General features: G+C 31.1%; 1 protein-coding gene across 1 annotated transcript; it reads right to left on the minus strand.

Moving 5' to 3' along the window:
• Positions 1–2,703: 2,703 nt before the first annotated feature.
• Positions 2,704–16,642, minus strand: LOC139485150 (heat shock 70 kDa protein 12A-like). Its single transcript, XM_071269371.1, has 9 exons — positions 16,527–16,642; positions 14,080–14,139; positions 12,714–12,767; positions 11,722–11,772; positions 10,484–10,576; positions 8,969–9,259; positions 7,950–8,180; positions 5,278–5,431; positions 2,704–4,000 (listed from the first exon to the last, which is right to left on the minus strand). The coding sequence occupies exons 2-9, from the start codon at positions 14,110–14,112 to the stop codon at positions 2,967–2,969; spliced, it is 1,941 nt and encodes a 646-aa protein (XP_071125472.1). The 5' UTR covers positions 14,113–14,139; positions 16,527–16,642; the 3' UTR covers positions 2,704–2,966.
• Between the last annotated feature and the right edge of the window lie 2,383 nt (positions 16,643–19,025).

Consider the following 19,025-nt stretch of genomic DNA (forward strand, 5'->3'; position numbering starts at 1 on the left):
ATATCAGTATAACAATGTCAAATCTGCAAATTTGCGGAAGCAAATGTGTTCAACCCTCAACGGGATGGAACTCCTGCATACATAAATTTATACAAATGAAACCGAACATGATAACTCTGGTACTTTTATAAAATTTAAGCAGTTCAGAAATAATTAAACAGAAAATTAATTTCAAAACAAATTCAGTCATTTAATGTGGCTGCGTGCTTATACATCTCAAATGAATACCACACTGCGATTTAAACTGAAAAGAAAAACACTGCGCGAATTAGAACTACACCTTTTCATTGATCCTATTGTGCCAAAATTTTTATTTTTTTATCCAAAATCTTTCCCGTTCTAGTCTTTTTTCCCTAGACTAAGCAGTGTTGTGGTCTCTGACTGTTATATATGGTTAGACGATTCAGATCAGCGTAAGTGTAGTCAATATATCTAAATTTCAACTGATAAGAAGGTCTGCCTTGTATTCAATGATATATCTCAATCGATCAATCTACAAAAACATACTAAACCTGTGGAATAGTAATTATAACTTACTTGTACACTACCAATAATGCAAAAGACCACTACCAAAACTGACCACATTTTTACAACAAGACAAGGTAAGAGAAAATATTATTGGTTCTCAGTATTTATATTCTCATATTATCGAAATGCTTACATAATTATTGTGTTAAATGTTCATATAAAATGTTATATGTTATATAATTTTGACAGGTTTTCATCTAAAATCACAATCATAAATTAACAGATTGGCGCGAACGTCAGGTTTAAGCAATTTTTACAACCGTTAAAAGGAAGGGATATTCCGCTAAGAAGCTTATGTGTATTAGAATATTTCAAATTCCTTCGATGAGAATATTTTGTTAGGTACAGTATGCATTATATTATATATTTTTTTATATATTTAACTGATTAGCATATTTAATATTGCGATATTCTGAAGATATATTTTTTTTTATAGTCATCTATAACTTTGTCACACCTCCATTGAGTAGATGTTTTTTTTCAAAATTAAACATAAATATTTCGAAAGTATGTTTGTGTTCTCATTTTTTGAATTTTACGGATACAGGTTTACATATTTAATGTTTTGCAATTAACATAAATTTACAAACAGAAATGGATTATAATTGTTTAACGTGATCAACTTGTGAACCTTCATAGATTAATATGAAACTTGAACAGACAGTTATCTTTAAAATCAAAGAAAGAACATAATTTTGATCATCATAACGGTTTGAGTTTGTGTAATAATGTCTTTATTTTCCTGATTAATGTATTTACTTTTACAGACTTCATTACCTGCTGACATAGACATAGGCAATCAAACGCGAGTAACAAGGTTCGCTGCGCTGTTAACAATTTTTTTTAGCATAGCGACAAAACTGTGACATACAATTTGTGCAAGGTTGTTTCAAAGGAGGTAGGCGATAGATAAACAAAAAAAAATCCGAAATTATAATACATATTTTTTGACCAATCGCAAAACCGCAAGGATACCGATAGTAAACAACACAATATTAATTATTCAAGAAAACCAACCTACTGAATACTCAGGCCTGAAAACAGGAAAAATCAGAATATGATATTTAAACCCTATTCAGCACACGTCCATTCAAAATGTTGAAAAAACGTACGCATAACACATCATCTTCCGAGAATGTCCATCGTCATTCCGAAGGTCAACGATATACAACGTTTGAAGATATTAAACATTAAAAAGCATTCAAACATAGTAGGCCATAGACCAACGAAACCTGAGCTATGACTGTGCGAGTAACAAGAGTGTTTGGGATATATCATTTTATCATATACTTCGCTATGCTTCGCTGTAACGTTATCGGATGACATTCATTCGTCATTCTGCAAATTCCAGAAAAGATACCTATGGTACGTTTCTTTTTGTAAATAATAATAATAAAAGTATTAGGAATCAGGAAAATTTACTATTAACAAAATTAATGCAAAACAAATAATACAACAAAGTTTTAAATATGTTTTTTGTCTGTATGTCTTCTGTTGAAGTATATAATAAAAAGAACATAACATGTAATTTTTCATACCAGACCCCTTATCAGCCAATGGTCAAAATCATCCCTCGAGCCTGTCTGCTCTCGGACTGATATCATGACCAAAGGCCGAAAAGGGAACTGATATGAAAAATGCCAAGTTATAATATATTTGTATTGCTCACGTGCTAATCAAATAAATATGACACGCACCGTCTGAAATAAGAATACTGATACTAAATAGGCGGTAGGGGAAGGTAACGTGGATAGTAAGATATTGGTTAACTCATGCAATCTCTGTTTGAAATCAAATAAAGTGGGTTGGTTTTGCTGAGACATTTAAGAAGTGATAACCTGCTATGTAATCGACGATAATAAGCCTTATAAGTATAATAAAATCACATTTCAAGCGGTTTGTTTGTGAACGATGCAACAATAGTTTATATTGCAACGCATTTCATATCACTCGTTACTGAACCTTTTACACTAATGTAATAATAGAATTTACATCATACATAATCTACTTAACGCATGTGAACTGGGTGCTATAAAGGCTAATAAAGTTATATAATAATATAATAAATTCAGTACTAAATAAGCAGTATATTAACAATAATATACGATAAAAACACATGTACTTTTTCTGGTTGTTTTATACTAATATGTTATAATACAAATTATAAAAAGCTACTTCCAAAGCAGAACTATTTATTTGAATTTTGATAGAAATGAAGAAAACAAGTTTTTCTATATAGTCTCTTTTTCAAATTATAATTGTTATTTTATTGCTACTGCAACGGATTAACATACTACATTCCTTTTGTATAATACTTGATTTCTACCCTTGAAAAATAAATTTATGTAGTGCACAGATTCCATTCTAAGAGTAAAATGTACAGTGAAGTCTTTTCAAGTCAAGTAAAACATCAAGAGCAAAATATTTTTAAATATCAATTAAGGCAAACAAAATTTGGCTTTAAATATTTGTCCATTGTTTTCATCAGTGATGACCGCTAATATTTCTGTGCCGCCAGCATTTATTTGTAACTTGAGGGCCCCATCTGATGTCTTACGTTCTCTAAGATTTACTTTTAATGTTCCCAGTTTCATGCATCCAGGGTCTGTTACGTGAACCGGATCTTTTTCCTCTGTAGCATAAAACTCTATTTGCACTTCCTTGTCATTCTTGTTGATAGGTTCGTATTCCATTGTAGATTGCCATGTGCCAACGTTGATCTCTTCACCAATTTCAACTAATCTTTCGAACACATCAATGGCAAATCGCCGTTTTTGTACATTACGCCGTATTTTTCTATAGTTTTCATCTCCTTTTGTTCGAATTTCCTTTTCAACTTTAATTCCGTAAGTATATCTTGAAATCCTAGATTTAACACCACACGGTTCGAAACCGAAGACAACTGCGCCCTTAAGAACAGCTAAGACAGGATCTTTTGGAACTATTGTTTCCATATTCGGCAAACTTTTGCTTATACTGTCAATTATAATTTCTGATTCCGAAAATCCGCCGACTGCCAAAATAACATTCACATTTTGTAACTTTGGATTTTTAAATATTTCTAAAACATGTTGTGTAATCGACTTGATTGAAGGATCAAAAAAAGATTTAAATTGCTGAGCTGAAATTCGCATTTTTCCACGCTTTATTTGTATTTCAGATGGTAAACTGGCATTGTAAATTTTATCATACATCTCTGAAAAGACAGGACTAATTGAGAGAACAACATCTCCTTCAGATTTGGGGTTGACACTTTTTTTCTTTCTTTCAAATTGTTTAATAATGTCAAAGTAAGCCACTGGGTCCTCCGCTTTTATTTTTTCTACTACCGTCTTGGTGAACATCTTGTTTAGATACTTTTCAAATTCATAATTCACGTTGTTTCCACCCCAGTTCCCACCATTGGGAGAAATAATTTCAGTCAGACAGTTGTCTTTTTCTATCCGATGTCCGGTAACATCCAAAGTGCCACCTGTGAAATGAATGAAAATTCGTATTTGGTAAACCTTTTTGTTTTTATTTGAACCTAAATAAAAGAGACGGAATATACAAAAGCAACATTCAGACTCGAAGAAATCGAAAAGAAAATAACAACGCCACGAGAGAAACGAAAGACCTCAAACGGAAAAAAACAATCAAAATTTACGGCAATATCAAGTGCTAAGAACGGAAAAATGTATATCACGCTTCAACTGTGGCACAAAAGTATTTTAATGTTAATTTTTTCGTGTCTTCGTCGTCAAATTAGTAAACAATTTTGTTTTCTTATATTGATCGAAATACTTTCTCTATACAAGTGTAAAGGTTCTAAAAATATTTTTCGTTTAACAGTTGTAGTTATTTCGATTAAGATAATCTTTATCGTCATACTTTATTTCCTCCTATAGGAGATTGACAAAATGCATTAATAATTATGTTCAATTACAAAGTTTTGAAATTATATAATAGAATTAATGTCACCTAATATTTTGGATTGAAAAGTATTTACAGTCGACAGCATTTTAGAAAGGAAAAGGACGTCCAAACAATGCTCTTTTGCAAAAACGTTCAAGAGAGCTTCATGATTGCCAAGCAGAAAGCAATACATGTACTCGTCTGATTTCGAAAGCAGTGTGTATAGGAAATCGTAACTAGTCATTTCTGATAATCTTTTATATAGCAAGTGTCTTTGTGTTTGAAGTTCTGTGTACATTCTAATTTGATGGTAAAGTGTATCTTGAACAAAGTGTCCACACAAGTTGCAGTTTCCTCTAGTCGGGGGAATAGACCAAAGTTTAGCTACATGTTTCGTGGTTCGAAGGCTGCCAGTATTTTTTGCATATTGCCATATAAAATCGTAGCCATCATTCTCAGACAATTTTAGAAATCTTATAAAATCGTTTGTCACTACACATTCGCTCTTCCTTTTGGAGTATCTCATTCAGGTAAATTGCACTATTGACAATGTTTTCCCACTGACATTTGGTTGGGAAACAACAAAAAATGCATGTAGAAAACAGTACAAAATAAACACAAATCATTTGATAAATGCTATTTTGCCATTGTGTGAACTTGATAACGATTTCACGAAAAGTAATAAATCTATACATTTATACCATTTGAAATGCTTTTCACATCAGTCGCTTTATGCATTGACGTATTAAATAAAAGATTATAGAAAACGTATTCATTATGCCTGTTAAAAATGGATGAGTTAGTTTAAAATGAAATGACGACAATATTCTTATAACTTAATGTTTCTGAAATTACCTCCTTGATCTAACAACACATAGGAAATACCGGGCCCGAGCAAATCTACAGTTTTAGTGACACTATCTTTAATTCTCATTGGTACTTTTCGACAATATAGCGATGCAGCTTCTGGTTCCAATGCTAAACTTAGTTGGTCTCCTAAAATTCCAGCCTGTGAAAAGTAGAGTTTTTACAGTTATTGTTTCTGATGTGTTTTTTTTAACTTGGGTAATGACCGGAATTGTAATTTCTTGTGAGGTTCATGGCACTCCAAATCTAAAGAGGACAGATAATCGCCAAAATGATTGCATATCTTTTGTTTTTATTTGATTATTTCCAAACCTCTATTAATAAAGAGCATTATGATATAACCTTGTCCACTAATACGTCCGTACTTCTTGGAATTCTGTTCTCCGTTCTCCAATTTTGGTTTGTCTGAACTAAAGGTTATGAAACTTATACTCAACATTATAACCACCAAACATAGACCATGTTCGAATTTAGTTGGCTTTTGTCACCGTCTACAGTTATGTCCTATCTATTATGAATAGAAAAAAGAAGGCTAAATTTGCCGTATATTTCCAAGCCGGTTTAATCGTCCTATTAACACATTCTTATTATCAAACAACACATATCAAGGTCGAATATTTTGTGGCATCACTTACACCTTCTTGAGTTATGTCCCCTTATGAATGGAAAATTGCTGAAGTTTTCGTTTCTGTGCTCTACCTTTGCCATGTCTCTTCCATACGGTAAAACATGTTAAAACAACAAAATACAGACCATGTACGAACTTGGATTGCGTCAATGTCACCGTTCGTGAGATATTTCTCTTTAGAAATGAACAAAATAATAAATTAACTTATTCCTCAAACTATCTTCACTGTGTATACGTAGTATAATGAAACGTATACACAATGATATTTACTACGAAATACAGTTTAAAGTTCAAATTGGAATTAGGGTGGCGTCATTTCCACTTTTCCCGAGTTATGTTCCTTAAAAAATAAAAATAAAAACTATAATACATTTCCAGTATGGTAATAAATCGGCTTCATCTTTATTCTACAAACAATTTGTTTTGTATTTATATATCTAATAAGTATCATAGCTATAGACTAACAATGAAAAGCCTGACTATCTCGACCAAAATTGTAAGGTATAAACATCTAACATTGTGGAAGACTTTTGTATATTTCGTTGATGGTGTTTTGGTAGTACGGCAAATGCCTGCGTACTGTTAATTTGTGTTATAACAAGACTTAATCAACGTGTTGGTCTTATATTTAGTCAGTTTATACTCATTATTTCTTCCTGTGTTTTCAAAATAAAACTTCATATGCAATGAATACTTATGATCCTGCATTCCTATGATAATTAATTTTTAACCTTGCGCGAAATCATGATCTTCAACACTGCATTGGGATTGGAAAGGAAAAAAGGTAGCCTGTGATTATGACTGCAGTGTACATTGAAATAATTGATTATTTGATAGTCATTTATCATCTCAGACAAGAATTGATAATTATATTGAATGAATAAAATTGTTTAAAGATTTCCAATCAAAAAGCAAACGAACGTTAGTAGTCCAATGAATTGAACGAGGCCGCACATTAATCTTATAAACCTTTAGATTTTGTTAAATAACTTAAATCTTAATTTGATATGCCAAAACACTTGAAAGTCATTTGGCTTTATTTAAACAAATATGGTAAAAAAACACTTTATTTTAGGTAATTAATCCCAGTTGGAAAGGTAGTAAAACATAAAAAAAATGTTTATAAGGTATCAAGTGCAATTCACACACAAAGTATTGTTAATGAGATAATTGAATAAGAAAACAAAGACGAAAAGAAAACATGAGTCAATAAAGAACAGCAATTAACTCCCATTACATATAAGTTTGTGTTTTACCGAAGAATAACCGTTGCTATGTTTTAAACACAACTTCTATATATAATTCTATTTTATAAAGTTAAATCAAGATTGCTGTCTAATATCAAGTCAATGGTTGTGTAAAAGTTGTGTAAATAAACTCATCATAGATACCAGGGTTAAATTTTGTATTTACGCAGTACGCACGTTTCGTCTACAAAACACTCATCAGTGACGCTCGAATCCAATAAGTTTAAAAAGGCCAAATAAATTTCGAATTTGAAAAGCATTGAGGACCAAAATCAGAATTTTTTTTGCCAAATACAGCTAAGGTAATCTATTCCTGAGGTAGAAAACCTTTAGTATTTCAAAAATTAAAAAGTTTTGTAATCAGTTAATTTATAAATATGACCATATCAATGATAATTCATGTCAGTAAGACATTATCCTATTGACCCAAAAGAACCCAATTACCATTCTTATGTCCAAATGTGGTGTTTTAATTCAAATAGTATATACAAACTACCACATCGTCCTATTTATATTAATGGTGTATACTTAGGAGAGAAAACAACTAATTTTCTGAATTGTTACGCCTTGTACGTCATTGATTGCAAGGAGCAAGACTAAATACTTTTAAGGATCACTTGAATAGCCTCAATTTTTAGTTGGATTTTGTAGTATTGAATATATAGTTTTTCTGTGTAGTTCGTTGTTTTTAAATACGCCTTTATTATATTCTTATTATTTTCCTAAAAGAAAATTGCATTTACAAATAGGCGTTATCTAATTTTAACATGATTATATTATATTACCATTTCAGCGGCGTCTCTCATAAACTGCTTAGCTCTCATTTCCCATATTGCAGGAACAGTCAAAACCCAGTGGATATCTGTATTTGAAATGTTGCTGTCTGTATGGAAACTTTTTTGTAAGGTTTTCAAAAGGTGATCCTTTAAATAACATATTGCAGCAGAAAACACTTGTATCGCCTTCATTTGTTTTCCTGTAATGTCTTTGATAACAACATCTTCACTTAAGTCATTCTATAAATAAAAACGATGCAATTAAATTCAAATTATCAAAGAGATTATTTAAGATAGAACTTGAAACAAAGACCCGATAGTTCATGATTTGCCTTTTTAGAAAAACAAGATGTTACACTCTAAATAAAATATATAATAACATATAAGAAGAATTTGTTGTGTCCGACTTCGATTCTTCAATTTTGGCATCATTAAGGGTACTAGTCTTTAAATGCCTATGTTATGTTATGTAGATTGCTATTTCATTTTTAGTTTTTCTTCGTTATTCCCATTGGTATTGAATGTTTGTCTTTGAATAGTGCGTTTGGATAAATATATTTGTATCTTTCATCTCTCTTTCAGATTTCGTCAATAAGCAATAATCATTATTTTCTACAACAGTAATCAAAAGTACCAGGATTATAATTTAATACGCCAGACGCGCGTTTCGTCTACATAAGAATCATCAGTGACGCTCAGATCAAAATAGTTATAACGCCAAACAAGTAAAAAGTTGAAGAGCATTGAGAACCCAAAATTCAAAAAAGTTGTGCCAAATACGGCTAAGATAATTTATTCAACACATGTATTACATTATATAAAAGTTACATGTTTGCTTATTATATGCAATACTTAAAATCCTTTTCTAACAATAAAAAAGCATTGTAAAGGAATCTTTCATCTTTTTTGAGCTTTAAGACTCCGTAAAAGAGCAAAATTGAGAAATGGAGTATGTTTATTAAACACAGGTATTAAATCATATAAGAAGTACTTTTTTTTAGCTGATTACAAAATGCACAACTACTTACCCTGTTTTCATAAAGAAGCATCTTGAAGTTTTTGAAGAAAAAACATTTGAACTTGTCACTTTGATCATCATTATAATATTCTTCTGCCTCAAAACCAAATTTGTGAAAATTTCCGTCTTCGTCAAACAAGACAGCTGTAGCAGTCTTATAATACATTCCTTCGTCACCTCGCCACTGGGGACAATATATATTAGAAGGATCCTTTTCCAGATCACGACGTGATGCATATGCATAACCAGAATATGTTGTACCGATGTCTATCGCAGCTATAAATATTCTATCATGACCAGCCTGTAAAATTTTAGATCTTTTAGCTTTAGTTGAATCAAAAGGTTATAATTGTGTAATTATGTAATACAGCCTATCAATTAATCAAAATTATTTCCAAATTTAAACATATATATTGTAGAACCATGATACATGTACTGTAATTATGTAGTTCTTTATAATTGATACATGTAAAAGTTATTTTATATCGTAGGTTACTCTGTATCATTTGTGTTCATACTAAACCTTGCCCTATAATGGTTTACTTTTATAATTGTGACTTGGATAAAGATTTGTCTCATAGGCACTCATACCACATCTTTCTATATATATTAGAATAAATTAAGACAGTAGTATACCGCTGTCCAATAGTAATAATTCGAATAAGCTAAATCAAAATCCGGGTAGCAAACTAAAACTGAAGGTAACACATAAACTATATATATGGAAATAACGGAACACAAGAAACACTGAACTACAACAACAACAAACGCCAACATACATTACAACTGACTGTATATAACAAATGACATATTTCTGACTAGATACAGCACATGTAAGAAAACAATGTAAGGTTGAACCTATTTTTATGGCCAGCCAAACATCTAGCATATATGGGTATTTTGAATATACCGCTAAATAGGTACCAGTCTTGTATTACAACTCATGTCAAAACATTGAGGGAAACAAAGTAGTGCATTTTTTTCTGAACTTATTTTTTTCTGTTTGATTATAGGTTTATGCTGAATTGAAACATACATATATAGACTTTAAAAAAATCTGCATCTTTTGGGGGATATCAATCCAGGAAAGTGAAAGAATATCATGTTTACTGGAAGTGGTGCGGCCTAGTAAAAAAGGCAAACAAAAAGTAGAAGAAAATGTTTTGACTTAAGGATTACGTAACTTTTTATTCTTCGTGGCATGACCCGCTTTTTTTCGATTAAATCACAATTTCACATTAGTACATACATGATATGAACATGATTTTTTTTCTATGTAGCATTTTTTTTTCAAAGATCAGCTGTTTTGCATGTAAGCCTATGGAGCAGTCAATTACAAGACTGTAACCTGGACATGACAACACTATTTACAGGAATACACTTCCAAAAAAGAAAACCATAACGCACAGACAAAATGCATTAATAAATAATATAACATTTTTATAGTACATGTACTTTACAAAATAAACCACATTTTTATAATTTTTAAAGGAAGTATTAAGCACCCACCAATATAGATACACACCTTTCTATTTACATGATAAACTGAGTTAATGACCGTTTCTGTCGGAGAATTAAAAGATGATTCTTCTTCGTTGTTTTCCATATTTTGAACAATCTGAAAGCAGACAAAATGATTTATCGTGACATTATATTTTGAATTTTTTACATTGCAATAGTCATTTTAACATGATTTATAAGTGAGATTGGGAAAATTAGTTCAAATTAATACTACATCAACTTCATACTTTCCTCGGAATTCGGTATTTTTGTTATTTTACTTTTTTCAAACGTTATGATTGTTTTTAAATTACGCGTCTAGAGATTTGAAAAATAAATTCCACACAGCATAAGAAACTGAATCAGTGATGTTAATGAACAACGAAAATATAGAAAGATTGAATGTTATCCTTGTAATATACGCAAAGAAAATATCAAATACTTAATAAATCTTATAGATTGATGATTTAAACATTATCTTTACTAGAAAAAAAACCCGCACGAACTCGGCTTGAAGACTACCTAAAATGTTAATGGTGATACGCAGTTTGAGTTCGTGTTTCTCAAACTGTTTTTATGCGCTGATGCATTATGTTTATAGTTTTATTAGTTTGTCAGTTCTTCTTTAACTGGAGTTTGATTGTCAGATTAGTAGCTTCTGTATCGGTGCGCTCGTGTACTCCTATAACGGAGGAAATAATTCAGAGAAGAAGACAACATAGAACACGGATGATTAAAACATTATTCAGTGGTGCTAGTTTGTAGTATTTCTTTTTTTTAAGGTGCTTGTCAAGGTTTGTCTCTGTGTGCTACGGGTGCTCCAAAAACGGAGGAAAAAAACATAGAGAATAAAAAGAAAATCTAGAACTCTCTTATTCTCTAATTTCTTTATTGGTGCGAGTTTTTCATTTGTGTTACACAGGTGCTCCGGAGTTGAGAATTTTACAAATGGAAGAAGAAAACAATCGAATGATTAAACACATTTCTCCGAGTTTGTTATATTTTGTTTTGTTTTGAGTGGTGCGATTTTGATAAGTGATGCAAGTTGTAAAATCAACTTGTAATATAGAGAGCATAAAGAGCTTGTTTTTGTTACCGGCTGACAGTCGTTGAACAAAAGAAACATATGGTAAAATGAAAAAAAAAAAGAAAAAAAAATGCATAATTTATTCGCTATTTACCCGAGTACATGTACAGAGATAAGGCATAGTCAATATTGCGGTGACCACAACAAGAATTGTGTAAAACAAAACAGCAACTTACACTTTGCAAGTCTGGTGCCAATGCAGGATCATAGTGTTGTCGAGCTTTTATCTAAAATTAAAAGAAAGCAATCCATCTATTTTATCCCTCCAAACATAATGATACATCTAGTCGTTTTGACCATTTTGTTTCTATCCCTTTGACATTTGACATGTTTGACGTAGTGTAAATTTGCATGACAGGTGATGGTTAATTTAAACATGCTTTATTGTGAAAAGGGCAAACTGAGTGGACAAAACTTTCTAAACTAAGTTACGTTTCTAATATATACATACAAATGTATACAACCGAACAACTATCCAAACATTTTGTGCCAAAAAAAGTAGTTTTACTTACTATATTATTTAAATCATTAAACGAAACCACTTAGCTTTTTTATTTATAGATACAAAAATATATGAGTTTAAAGTAGAATGTCTAAAATATATTTTAATTTTCAAAAGTTCAGAATTGAATCTAAAAAAGAAGCGGTGACATACGTTTATTACATTATCATGAAGATTTACGATCGTGATTTACAACACTCAAAATATAATTTGAAACAGTATCGATCCTTCATAGTATCCCACTTCATTTATGTGTCTGTTGAATGTAGGGCCTGGTCTGTTTAACGCTTTTAGAATACACGTTAGCTTAAAAGTGGAGATATACACATAATTGAAAGAAAAAAATATGAAAATGTGCATATAATGAACTATACGTTTTTGTGGTGTTTGTTGATCTTCAATTATTTCCACGGAGTTACGGTACAAGGAGATATCTAGTCACATTAAACAGATCAAGACTCTGATGTTTATCGTTAAATGATTATCGCATAAGCCTAACTGAAAATAAATGAATTAATATTTGCTTTTCATTCTGTACAGATAGTCTCGGAATAAGTAGTTATTACTCCTAAGTAAAAACTATAAATTAAATAATTCAGTTCCTTTCGGACAATAAAAAGCTTCGACAATTAATATCCACATGGTATTGGCTATAGATGTACTTACATTTTTTTGTTGTTTGTTTTTAGTTTGTAGTTCAACCTGGTGCTGCACTGGTTTCTGAAAAAACAATAAAACTATATAGGTTTGAAATTAAATATATTTTACCTTGCTAATATCAAATCACAGCGTGATATATATATACATATTACATGTTTTGAAAGCTCAATTAGTTACCTAGACCATATGTGATTCCAACTCACATTCAACCAGAAAGACACAAAGATGTGTACTGCGTATGTGAATTGTAAATAAATGATTCACAGACCATGCATAATATATCAACACGCAGCATAAATGTTGCTGGATACCCGTATCGTCTCTAAAGACAATGTCGTAATTGTATGTCAATCACATTACCTTATTTGCCTGATAAAGAACAGTATTGCCTCTAGTATTGCACTTTATGTTTGAATGTTAATGACGCAATTTTCAAGGCAAATATACCTCTAATAAACCCACATTGCTAACGGATATTGCAAAAAACCTCATATGACACATCTCATGACAGTATTATATATAGTTAGATGAACCTTATTTTAAGTGATATCCTCACGTACCCTGAAGGATGTTAAATCCAAACCTCTTGGTTGCTCTTGTGAACCATCCGCATATAAACATGGTCCCGCATGTCATGGTATTACTGGAGGCGTTGGCAGCAATACAAGTCCGGCAAATGACGAAAATCGTGGTTCGATTCCTGATCAGAGTTTTCCTACTTAATGGTGATGTTAACCATTATTTTGATTTTTGGTAAAAAAATACCTAGTACTTGGAAAACAAAGAAAATTGCCGACAGCAAAAATGAACATCAGATTGGGATTGACAAATTTATCAAATTGAAAAATCTCCAGGTATCTCCTTTATGGGGTAATTTCCCTTCAATGATGAGTTTACCACATTTTGACATATACTAAGAATAGCTGTAGGCAGTAAAAGGGATCAGAAACTACAGATCTACGAATGAGTCAGGAGTTCATAAATTGTCGATAAACTGCTTGTGTGAGTAACTACACTAAAATGACGATTTATTTTCCTGTTCTGTATTAGTGAAAAATTATCAAAAAAGATAAAGGAAAACAGTTAGCGGATGATCAGCAAGACAAGACCTACAATAGGCAAACAAAGTCAAAACTGTAGGATATTTTGTTTTCAATATAATTGCTGTAAGTGTTAGAGAGTGATAATATTGAAAATGCACTTTAATGTAAATGATCGAAACAGGCTATTCAAAGCATTTATTCGATTGGTATATTGATCTTTCCCTTAATACCGGTAAATTGTTTGCTTTAATTAACTACCCATACATTTGCACGTAACAATGACATATTTTAAAGAGGAATTCATAATAACTAAGATTAGCAATGCTTACTTTTTTTCTACATGTCTGAAGCACAGCACCCATTTTGAGCTGTTTGTGGTTACGTTGTCTCTAAAGTAAAGGAGCAAAATATGTTGAAATGTTAAAAAATAAGTAAAAATCGTACCGGAAGACATCTTTATAGTCTTACTTTAAGGACTGTTTTAAAACTCGCCTGAGAGGTTGTTTTGAGTTTGATAAAATTAACCAAATTCACGGCCAAGCCCATGTAACAATAACAACAAACCAAAGACTTGCATAAATATATTCGATTCAAAAAGTGCAAAGAATGTAGATGTCCTTTTTTATAATCTTTATAGTGATTCACTCTAAAGGGGCATAATCTGTCAAACACATATACACAAATTCTAAAATTTGACTTAAAACATATATACTGAAACTAAAAAAAAGTAAAAAAGTAACAATTACAAAGCATGGTGTCGCTAAACACATCTTCAGCTGTACGTTAGTTAGGGTTCCACAAATACGGGTTGAACTGATGATTAATTAATGACTTGCTAGTCAATAATACATTTTCTATGTTTTTGCACTCAATTTTACCACTTGGACTAAAATGACTGTTATGGGACTATTCGACTGCGCATAATTTCAGGCATGAATATCCATGCACACGAAAAGATTGTGTCGTAAATTCAATATTAACTTTTTTAATATTTTGATTGATTTAAAATGTTAAATTATTGTATTTTTGTCACTAAAAATTATTTTCGTTATTATGTATATCTGTGGAAGGCTCAAAATGACCATATTTCACAATTGTCCCAACAACAATGTTGGTTTTAGGACACCATATATTTATTTTCCTTATCGGTGACCTATATTTTTTTTTTTATTTCACCATTTTCCCACCAAAAATGTTGGTTTTAAGACAACACATATTTATTTTCCTTATCGGTGACCTATATTTTTTATTTGATTATTCTTTAAAGCTGTATTTAAGCTTTTTTATATTACAGATTTGTACCAAGTGTCACAGTGTTATATTCCGATAAATATATGTCAACACCTCTATTGTTCCTATCATTTCATTGAAAAATTGTGCCTTGTACATACCTTTTAAAAAGTGGTATTTTGTGCTTAAATGGTCTATTTTTAAAATATAATATAAAGATTAAAATAACAAAATATACGACACTTCTGACAGAAACTTCGAATAGGCCCGAGCCACATTAGTAGCGAAATACTAATTCAATATCGAGTTAAAATAAAACAGAAAGAATTAATCTCATTTCAATTTTCAGTTTAAATAGCAGCTAATACATCTTAGCATGTGTAAAGTTAGTCAACAATACGCAAGTAGGAAATGTTTCATTTAAAAGATATAATGATAAGTGGTAAAATTTAATTGATAAGATACTATCTTTAAGTATATCGTCTATATTTGGCGCTCGTGATTGTCAAGTTGGGTAATCAATATTATCACAAAAACATTAACTTCATTAAATTAATGTTATCTTACATGTACAGTTAAACTACTTATCAGCAATATTTGTGCATTATACTACCACAAACAAATATCACCTGATAAAACATAAAATCATATAAAATTCAATAATTTTTATATAGTTTAACTATAACTTATAGAAATAAAGATATGCTTATAATGAAACGTTCACTGTAAAAATCATCAATGACGCAATTATTTATTAGAATATGCTAAATGTTAAAAGTAATAAATAATGTACACTGTAAACCAACTTATTTTTGCGGATACTTTATTTCGCGTTTAGCCCTTCTACCAAAATTTGCGGCGATTTATATTCGCGTATTTTTTCTTCTGGCGAAAGTCACGAACACTTATCGTTCGCAAAATTTAGTTGGTTAATATTTACACTGACACTTATAAAAAGAGGGACGAAAGACACAAGAGGGACAGTCAAACTTATAGATTGAAAACAAACTGACAACACTATGGCCAAAAATAAAAAAAGACAAACGGACAACTAATAGTACAGAAGACACAATATAGAAAACTAAAGACTAAGCAACACGAACCCTACCAAAAACTTGGGGTGATCTCAGGTGCTCCGGAAGGATAAGCAGATCCTGCTCCACATGTGGCACCCGTCGTGTTACTTATGTTATTACACATCTGGTAAATAGTCTAATTCGGTAACACTTCTTTCTAGATTTTAATCAATATCGGGACGTTAATATGGGTGCTAATAAATTTTAATCGCAAGGGTCATATCTTTGAACAGTGCTCGATATTCCTGACAGCTAATTTAACTAACATGTAATTTCAACATCTAAGATATTAAATTTAATGTTTCTTTAAATTATTTGAATATACAAGGCATACTGAATTACTAATTAAATGCGTATAAATAAAATATACAAAAATCTAATTCATGCAGACTTATAAAAATATATTAAAGATAAATAATATATACTTTTTGCGTCTACATGCCAAGGTGAAATAAATTGAAATGACCAACCTGATGTTGAATGAATTAGTGATGCAATCATCGAATAGTTATTTATAACAGAAAGTAAAAACAGGCCAACACACCAGTTCTTGTTACATCGTAGTTGATAAATCAACACATACAATTTTCAAAATGATTGTTTATGAATTATCTAAATACAGTAATACTTAAATTACTGATTAATGAAAAATTACCTGTAAGTTTGCATGACGTCTTTTTATAACGTATAGGTTTTGGGGGGAAATATATTGTAACACATTTTATGTTTTATATCTGAAACAGGGACTGACCTGATATTTTCGAGGAAAAAAAAGAGTGTCTTACGCTATAATCATATCCTCGGCGGACAATCTTTTATTTAAATTGTTATAAAGGAGATGTAAAGTGATTATGTCTTTTCGGAACATTTTCCATGTAAATCGATGTGATACACAAACACATTTGTTAAGGTAGTATGTCCTCAGCAGACATGTTGATTTCCTTGCATAAGGAAAAATGTCCGTCCTTTCCATCGGTTCCAAATCTTTCGTAATATTTGCGGAAACGCCTGAAGTAATTATTCTTCACGTATCGAAGAAGGCAAAAGCCAATATAATGTTAAAAATCATTAGAAACCGAAATCTCGCCAAATTGCGCAAAATATGGTGAATATATGCCTGGGGTAAAAATTCATACTTTAATGTTTCGAGAAATTCATTATTTTATAAACATTTAAATTTTAGAAAATGAGCATATTGACACAACAATGATGACAACAGGAGTATTGATACCCTCGGCCACGAAACGTCCCCAGGCAGTTGCTTCGACCCAGTGCATCTTTATAAAAATTCCCCAAAGGTACCAGGCGTCTCATTTGATACACCTGCCACGTGTTGTCTTCATTTGATACATCAATGACGCTCAAATCAAAACATTTACAGGTAAACACAAAATAATTATCACCTGTGTATTGTATAAATACTACTGTGGATTCATTTATTTTTTGTGGGTATCAATTTTTCATGGTTTGCTGAAAACTTGCATATTCGTGGATATTTGATTTCGTGGTTTGCTAATCTCTATATACAAAGCCTAATGAAAATATGATATTCGTGGAACATTTTATTTCGTGGTTCACCTGTACCAACGAAACCCACGAAACTTAGTATCCAACGAATAATGATTAATCCTCAGTATAAATGTATACATACGACTAGCGTTAACATCGAACGAATAAAAGTCAACAACAGTGTGGAACTCTTTGACAACATTTACGAAGGAATAGTTGACGCCAGTCGATATGTACTCATGGCTTATGCTGATCCTTAAATGACTGCTATGTTTGTTTTTAGGGTTACAAATATGTTTCGATTGTCTGACAGGAACAATGTTCTTCAACGGGTACCGTTAATGTACAATTCCAATAATCATAACGTGTATAACTTGGTTGACATGATGATAATGAGTCAACATTATGTTTTGTGTATATACATAACTGATATCATGTCTTAAATGGGTAAATAAACTCACACTCCACTTAATGAATAAAACAACCAATGACCAACGGAAAGTAACTTTTATTTTATAAAAAATATGGCTAACATTAAACAAATTTTCCCGACATTCATTGAAATTATGCTTGAACAGACATTAGGTATAACTAACATAAAAGACACATTTATACCGTTTTGAAACTGAAAAGAGTTGTGTATTTCCGATATATGTTCTAAATAGAAATGCTTATACATAAAAAAAACTCTAGATCGTCCTTGTGTCTAATAGATTAGATAGTTCATGGTTTAACTGCAATAAAAATATAATAAATTAAAACTGATATTTTTGTTGTTCTTTTACTATCACAAATATAATACAGATATTTATCTCAAAAACATAATTAACATGGTTAAGTAAATGATGAAGAAAACATATGTCGTTACGTTTAAACTGAGCTAGTCTCTTGTGGATAGTTGTCTCATTGAATATCATACCACATGTTTTTATTTGTGTATAGCTTGTATTTTCATACTTATTTCTTTCATTCAGAAATCCTAATCATAATGCTGAAAACATGTACGGACAATACTAAAACGTAAGACCAACTTAACAATTAAAGGTTTGTTGGATAGGATGACCCAAAAAGTGGATACAAATCATGCGACACCCTTATTGTATTGTTTGATATCTAATCTTCACGTTTGTTTTTGCATTTGTATAGCATACATGTAAACCTTCTTATCCATATGAAGTGGTTAACTAAGAAGCGACACATAATATAATACAATTTTTTTTTTATATAAAATTTTTCTTTAGAGGTAGTAATTACTTCTAAAAAAAGAGTTTATATATATCAATTTTTATATATTACGTTTATATCATATTATATAACCTCTTTGTATCCAGATGAGTGTACGTGTATGTCCTCTTTCAGTGCAGGAAGTTGAAGGAAGCAAAAAAACAACATGTGCACTTTATAAAGTTACTGCGTAAAAACATTTGACCATAGACCACGTGCAACCAGACTTTGTTCGT

This window comes from Mytilus edulis, chromosome 8 (assembly GCF_963676685.1).
Source record: "Mytilus edulis chromosome 8, xbMytEdul2.2, whole genome shotgun sequence".
Taxonomy (NCBI): Eukaryota; Metazoa; Mollusca; class Bivalvia; order Mytilida; family Mytilidae; genus Mytilus; species Mytilus edulis.

Bases quoted from the DNA above. Each gene is read 5' to 3' on its own strand.
- LOC139485150 (XM_071269371.1), bottom strand. From the start codon at position 14,112: ATGGGTGCTGTGCTTCAGACATGTAGAAAAAAA. The intron at 9,260-10,483 runs GTGTGTATCTAT...AAAATTTTACAG, and splicing joins TTTATCATGTAAATAGAAAG to GCTGGTCATGATAGAATATT. The intron at 4,001-5,277 runs GTAATTTCAGAA...TTCATTTCACAG, and splicing joins TGTGTTGTTAGATCAAGGAG to GTGGCACTTTGGATGTTACC.